Below are 7,840 nucleotides of genomic sequence, written 5' to 3' on the forward strand. Positions count from 1 at the left end.
CCGTTTGCCTCGCTCACCGCGCTGATCCCAGCTCAGGAATCACCAACACTCTGTTGGTCAGAGAAGCAAAGGAAGTTGGTTGAAACTGTCTACGGATGTACAGCGAATTATTTAAAGCTTGATTCACATTGGAAGATTTGTAATTCCTATAACCATAAAACCACTGTGCAGAAACTGACAGTATTTGCTCAGTAAACCTGTTACCTTACACCAAGAGAAAGTATTTGAGCGCTGCTTATTATTTGACATGAACATAAAGAATGTTACTGCAAATAATCCGTACAAATTCAGAAATACTACTGCATAATAAAGTAGTAACTGCTCCTGAATTATTTACTAGAAACACCGTAAGTCAGCACTACCATCATAAACCAGATACTAAAATGCTTCTGCTGTTCAGAATTTCCATATGAAATTACAGTGCTGAATGCCTTAACTAGAAATTGTGAGGTTTACAGTCATTCCTACAACTTCACACACAGTTGTGTGATGAAGTTGTGATTATTCTCAACATTTACCTAAACTGTACAAGCCAAACTACAGAAAAACTGGAAAATTTTAAAAGAAATAACGGTAAGTCGCAAATAACCAACCTATTAACTGACCTATGAGTGTACAAAAATTTATTTCCTTCTGTTGGATGTGAAGCAAGCACAAGTATAACTATGAGAGGAAAATGTGTGAAGTAGCATACTGCCATCCAAAAAAATTATTTCATTGATTTGAATTAACAGAAAATCTGGCACATCACTACCACATGGTGTCAAGAGCCGATTTTAAAAGATTTTTAAAATTATTTCCTAATTCACACAGTTCACAAGTCTTTAACAAAAACCTTATAAATATACTAAGTATATTGATAGAGAGTATAGCTGTACAAAGAGTATAACTTGCATACTGAAAATCATTAGCAAAACATTAAGGCATTTCTTTTGGCTACCTGTCTTGAGTTGTATTTTCCAAGGAAAGATATTTCTAAGGCTATATTTTTAAAAGAGAAAATACTAAAAAAAATAATCTACCAAGTAACATGATACCACAAAGAAAAAACAAACGTTCCAAAATAAGTGATATATTCGTCCATTCAAAAACTCCTAAAATAATACACAAGCAGTACAATTCAGATGAACCATAATGAACATAAAGATCCCATTAATTTCTGTATAGTCATCTCAGCATATTCAGCAAGCTCCCTTTTCAAAATCCACATTCCCAGGCCCTGTCTGACTGAGTACCACTGAGACAGGTTCTAAAAGCACAAACACTCCTTTGCTTTCCCACTTCCAAAGTCACCCACAGGAACGAAACGTGAAAGAAAAGACACCTAATTCACAACATACTAAATTATTGATGACACATCCAACTTACGCAGTGCTTTAAAACACAAAACAATGGTGGCATGTTCTCTCAGATAAGATTTAAGTATAACTACTACTACGACCATAATCCACAATTTACACTCAACACCTATCAATGTAAAAGAGATTAACTATACTCAAAATTGCACTGAGAGCACTGTGGTGCAAGCAGGAATACATCCACTGCAGTGACATTCACAGATTGCTTTGCTTATGTTAAGTCACAACTATTACTTTCCTACAGCTTTACTAACATGTGGTTCTAAATCCTGAAAGGCTTTAAGCATGTGTTCAACTTTGTGCAACCCACTGAGTCTCATAAACACATGCTCGAAGCTTTGCTGGATTACAACTTTACCAAACAACACGTTTTCATTTTCAAAAAAGGGGAACGAAATTAAGGATTGTTCCAGCAATGTAATTCATCACAGTGTCAGTAGCTGGAATTCTGCGTCTCATCTATTTTTTTTTTCATAGGAAACAGACAAACTTGCCACTTCATGAGATATAAGAACCATTTATGGGTATTAAGTTGACTTTACTGGAATACACTAACTTGAACTCTACTTTAACGAGTTTCTCTGCTGAATTTTTAGGAGCTAACTCTTTTGTATTTACAATAGAGAATGACTGACAAACTAATTTTAATGTCTCTAGAATTTTTAATCAAGTTTTCAGCAACTGTTCCCTGGTCTTCCAGCAGACTTCTAACATTAGGAACTAAATATGAAAATAAAAATATAATGGTCCATCCTTTTCAGGGATAGAAATCAGGGCTAATTATCTAGTAAATTCACAGTTTGAGAAGGGTAGAAAACCAGTGTTTTGTTCATTTGTTTTTCACTAGTTGGTGTGAAGATCAAAAATGAGCTTAACTACAACTCCTCTCTCACTTTGTTGCTTTTGGCATCATGCCCGGGTTTAAGACAGTTTTCAAACATTTAATTAATGGCTTTAGCCAAGTACCCAAATATGAAATCTTAAAATACTGTCTATTGAGTCAACAATCAGAGAGATTCAGTTTATTGCACAAACGCAAAACTGTCACATTAACATCTGGATTTAATAACAGTATTCTGAACACTTTAATAAATTCTGTAATGTGCATCTGCTTTGGAGTCTCAGGATATGGAAGATTTTTGTGGCTGTGGCTTCAACAGAGCCTCAGCAACACCGACAAGTGGTTTTACAGCAGCTGTCAATCTTCACTACAGAAGAAAAGTTTGAAAAAGTTTTATTCTGTAATTAATATTATGCAATTTAGGCTCTTGGACTCCAGGTGATAAAAATGCTTAAGAAACAATGCCAGGAGTACTGGTTCACTGTGCTCAATGTAGCACAGAATCATTTCATTTAAAGAAGCAAACACGAAACTTTCATGGTTGTCAAGTGCAAAGAGGTTTAATTCCAGTTGTTGAACTTTTTTTAAATTTTTTTTTTAAGGTAGGCTTCTAAAAAAGTAGCAGATATAGTCACAGTAAGAAGCAAAGGTTGCAGATGTGCTAAAGCAGGACATGAAGTGAACTGGACTTTGCCGAGTCTAATCAAACCTTCATGTAGCCTGAATGCAGCCCTAAAACACCCGTTCCCTCCAGGTTAAAGGAAGCTCCCCCATCATTAAATGTTTCCAGCTGCTAATTTTTTTGCCTAACACTACAGTTCTGGGGTTTGTTGGAATACATCGGTGCTCCAGATACCTCCCACCTGCTGTGTGTATCCAGGAAATTTTGTACATGGTGCTGTGCTTCTGCTCTTTGGAGCAGTTCTCAGCACGCAAGCTGTGCACGGTGCCTGGGCGTTTCTGTAGCGGTGGAGCCAATGCTCTGCTTCATCTTAGAGGGGCCTCAGGAGAAATTAGCAAGGATGGGCTGTCTCAGTTATTCTGAAAATAAAACAACCCCTTCTGCCCCCCCAGCAAGGCTCTTTTCCCCCTATAAAAGACGGGCAGGTGTGAACACATATGCAGGCACATCGCAAGAAGAGCCAGAGGCCACAAATGCATTTGCAACGAGCAAGTTTTATTTTAGTTACCTCTCTACTGGGGAGTCTCCAAAGTCGCACCTGAGCTCCCAGGCAGAGGTGACACAAGCGGGGCCGCAGGCGCTGGTCAGTTCAGCCCTGCTGGAAGATCCTGGTTCTGCTGAGCTCACCTGGATTTCAAGGCTTCAGGCAGGCGCAGCCTCTCGCTCTTTCTCACAACAAAGCAAGAATCTCAGACATGGTGATAAGGTGCCTGGAGTTTCTCACAGGCCTGTGTTATCTAACACAGAGGTTCTACTCATCAAACACACAAGGTCAGTAAAGCAATTAGTGTGATGTACGTGCTTTTTCTACAGACAGGTGCAAGTCACTTGAGCGTATTTACATTTAACCAACCTCCTCGCCATTCTTCCGCTATATTCCCATACAGCAGGGAAGAGGCAGGAACAGAATTTTCACGGTTTCAGTACCAGCTGAACATCAGAGGCACACAGTTACAAACCAGAACGTTTTCGTGAACATAACCCCGGTTCTTTATCTCACTAAGCTGCTCGAGCCTCCTCCCAATACCTCCTGAAACAGAATTCTATCAGCAGCCATTAAACACTCCTCGCTACTCCCTTCAAGAAAAAAGTTTCCGCTCCTCATCTCTAACTGGATTTCCCGAATCCAGCACACTGGGCCTGGGGGTCCTGTGGGAGCGCTGGGCTGTGCTCTGGCACTGTGCTGGTACCAGCCTGGGGCACTGCAGAACAACTGCTACGAAGAACCAAAGTGCTATAGAGGCCAAAGTTTCACCTACCAATATCAAAACTACTAACATTTAGAAAAAGTCTAACATAATCTGTGAAGGTTTGCAAGCATGACAGTCCTTTAAAAAAGAGAAAATATCATTTAATCAACATAAGAATATTTAAGACAAAATTCTAAGAGTTGATTAAAAACACATCAAATGGCAAAGCAAAAAAATCACAATAACTTGCTCTTCGGTTATGTAACATAGGTACTACAGAGCCCCAAATTCCTGTTTGTATGAGAACATCTCTCTTGGAAAACCTTCCACTTTAACAGGATTATAAAACCAGCACAATTTAAAGTGATACACTGCTCACTAAAAAATAGCAACTTTACAAAAACCTGTATTCAGAAAGTTTTAAACGTTTTAAGATACAGCACTTACCTTGTATCTCTGGCCTCCTTCTGTAGTGTCTGTTTCAGCACATTTCTGGGCAACTGGAAAGATAGGAAAAAGAATCATCACAAATATGCAACAAGGATTCTTGATTTTAAAAGTCACATATTCTATTCCACCTAAGAAATTAAAACCTTCAGAATACAAGTTGCTCTTTCTCAGTTTTTGCAGATTTGTGATGTTAAAGTACTTTATTAGGTTAAAATCCTTAGAGTAAACTCATTTCAATTTGCTATGAGCTTATTTTTTAGCATCTATCATATACTCAGATTCTAACACGCTAATTATTTGTTTCCAGTTACCTTTGGCAAGAGTAACAGTGCTAGAGGTGTACCATCCTCTCCTCTGAACTCACCTACAATACGTAAGAGCAGTCCCAGCTCGCATAACTGCTTACAGCGGGAATGCCTCCACACTTGGAAGTTTAAGTGCCAATTACATCTATGGACTACGACTTCATTTAATAACAGAAATATATTTTAGTTTTTTAGAGATCCAAATATGAAGGAACCTTTATAAAGGAAAAGGAAACTGCTTACAGCCACATTTTGGCTTTTTACTATGACGATAAGTCAAAGCATATTTGTTCCATTTGCTGATACATTTAATTTATTAGGATATTCTAGAGCATGTGTTTACATATATGCATACACAGACACATATAATTATGTCAATGGAAACTGCACACTAAACCTAAAAGTTTGTGGTGGCTGGTTTTGTTTGTTTTGTTTTGTTTTTAAATCACAGGCATCTTTAAGGCTGGCATTTATTAAATGCCATTTCACACAATATTAATGGTTTTTTCCAGTTCTGGCTTTGAACCCACAGGTGTCATCCTAAAAGGTCCCATACATTGTTCAGCCACACAATGTTGCTTTTGTTCTGAGAGATGAATCCCAACAGCTATGTTTTTTCTCTTTTTCTTTTCAAGGTCTGCATGCCTTAAGGCTGACACTGACTTATGGTTTCTATACATACCAGTGAAAGAGGTCAAAAATTAAAGAGGTAAAAAACCAAACTGAAACACACGAGGAAAAAGTTACAGGACGGAAATGCCAAAAAGGCCTAAAAAAAATGGCCCACAATAAAAGGTATTTCCTCTTTCTTCCAATAATTATTTAATCAGTCATCTAAACACTGTTTAAAAAACACCACCACGACCACCACTAGGTACATTCCCTATCCAATACCATATCAATCCATAATTTCATCAATTATCTAATTCGATTTCTACACTAACAAGCAAAGGCTCCAATTTATTGAATATTTTATGCATACAAACACTAAATTTGTCTGAGTGTCTGCGTGTTAACCTCCCGTCTTAAAGCTTTTTTATAACTCATTCAATAGAACCCCATAATTAAATATTAAGGCAATTTTCATGTTACTGTATGACTGCTCCTAAAAATTCACCTGTATCATTAAATCCAGTGTTCTACATTTCTCCCAGTACAGACAAATGGTGAAAGTTGTCCTGCATTTCCAATAACACCCTAAGGACTTTCAGATGTTTTTATTTCTTAATTACTGGTGGGATTACCAGACAGCACCCTGTCAAGTTTTAAGTTACACCACAAAACTATCCTTTGCCCTAACTCATTACACAGGAAAGAAAACTTCAGGAATGAACTAAATAAAACGTCACACATTAAGAAAATAATCTTATGAAGTGCCAGCTGTGCCTCTGTTGAGAGCTTTAAAACGTCAATTAATTCAAAACCTGGGCATTTTTCCATGGTAAAGATGTAGTGTGAGGAAGAAGCGTAATCACCTTCCCATAAACACCAACTTCAGAACACGCTGTACTCAGCACAGCATAAGCTGCTTTTTTTCTTAGGAGGTGACTGATGCGAGCCTAAATCTTTCAGACACATCGACAGCAAAGTTGCGAGATTTCACAGCGCTGTTTGTGAAATATGCATGGAAAGATAACTTTCTGATATTTACTTCGTGATTAAACAAATTCTTCACTTTTCAATCCCGTAGTGTCTGTTTCAGCTCTATTCCCTGCTGCAGCCGTGGAGTCCCAGTGTCCTCTGGACAGCACTGACAGTCCAACTGCAGATTTCTGCGCTGCAACCTCAGAAACCAGCACAAACCGTATGAACGGAATAAAGACAAACGCAGTCGCTGGCACGAGCTCTGCACCTCCTGCCTCCATCCCACCCGCTTCACCCACGTACCTGCGTCTGACACACGGATCTGTGCGCACCGTCGTTCTTTTTACGCACAAAGCTGATTAACCAAGTGCCGTCTAAAATCTCTGTATTTCAGAAAAATACCCCAAACAAATCTTTTAGCGGTCCCTGGGCTAAGTGCAGCTGCTCTTTCCGGAGCAAGCGAACCTGCTCTGCGGCTGCACGATTTAGGGGATCGGAGCCAGAGGCGTCGACCTTGCGCTCGGCAGGGAAAAGCAAGGCACGGATTGCCAGGCCGGGCCCCGCAGCTCCGCCCTTCCCCCCGCGGGCCCCGCACCTCGCCCAGGAGTTCGCGTGCCTCACTAAAAAGAGCAATAATTACAAAAAATAAATCAGTGACCGCAATGCACGAAAACCCATCGGCGTGAGCCCGGCCCAGCCGGGCAGCGCTCCCGGGAGACACAGCCCGGCACCGCGCGGGAACCGGCACCGGCAGCGCTCCGGGCCGGCCCCACCTGCGCGGCCCCGCGGGGCTGAGGGGACACCGCCGCCGCACCCCCGGGAGCCGGCCCCGCGGGGATCCCGCGCTGCCCCGGCAGGGAGGGGGCGGCCGCCGCCCCCGGCCCCCGCCGCACGTTGGCCGCCCCTGCTGGCGCGGCGCTCCCGCACGTCGCAGCCTCGGTAAGATGGCTGTGGCAGGCGGAGCGGGCCGGGCCGGGCCGGGCCGTGCGGCGGCACCGCGGGGCGGGACTCAGCCCGGGCTCCGGACTCAGTCACTCAGTCACTCAGCCGGGGCTCCGGCCGCCTCAGCGCCGCCGCCGCCCCGAGCCCGGGGTGAGCCGCCGCGCGCCGGGGGAGCCGCCACCGCCCCGCCCGCCACGCGACGCGCGCTCCCCCGCGGCCCCGCGCGCAGGAGCCGGGCCGAGCGGCGGCACCGGCCGCCCCCCGCGCCCGCCCCGCTCGCCGCTCCCCGCTCACCGCCGCCGCCGCCGCCGCGGACGCGTCCTCTCGCGAGCTCTGCGGCCGAGACCGCCCTCGGGCGCGCGCCCCGGCGGTCGGGCCGCGGGCGGGAGCCGCGCGCGGGCGCTGGGCAGCCTCACGCGGGTGGGAGGCGGGAAGGGGCGGGGCGGGGCGGGGCGGCTGCATCCGGGCCCTCGCGCCCCTCGGGGCTC

At 43.6% G+C, this 7,840-nt stretch overlaps 1 protein-coding gene across 5 annotated transcripts in view; it reads right to left on the reverse strand.

Moving 5' to 3' along the window:
* The window catches only part of MRTFB (myocardin related transcription factor B), a 79,910-nt gene extending 72,189 nt beyond the window's left edge, over positions 1 to 7,721 (reverse strand). For 2 of the 5 annotated variants that reach the window (XM_065644551.1, XM_065644548.1), the window contains exons 1-2: positions 5,944 to 5,972; positions 4,519 to 4,571 (exon numbers count right to left, since the gene is read on the reverse strand). In XM_065644551.1, the coding sequence (XP_065500623.1) occupies positions 4,519 to 4,571; positions 5,944 to 5,952 (62 nt within the window). In that variant the 5' untranslated portion in view covers positions 5,953 to 5,972. Of the gene's footprint in view, positions 1 to 4,518; positions 4,572 to 5,943; positions 5,973 to 6,713; positions 6,745 to 7,646 lie in introns of those variants that run through there. The other 3 variants (XM_065644552.1, XM_065644553.1, XM_065644554.1) reach the window with 3 other exon arrangements.
* Between the last annotated feature and the right edge of the window lie 119 nt (positions 7,722 to 7,840).

This window comes from Caloenas nicobarica, chromosome 14, assembly GCF_036013445.1.
Source record: "Caloenas nicobarica isolate bCalNic1 chromosome 14, bCalNic1.hap1, whole genome shotgun sequence".
Lineage (NCBI taxonomy): Eukaryota > Metazoa > Chordata > Aves > Columbiformes > Columbidae > Caloenas > Caloenas nicobarica.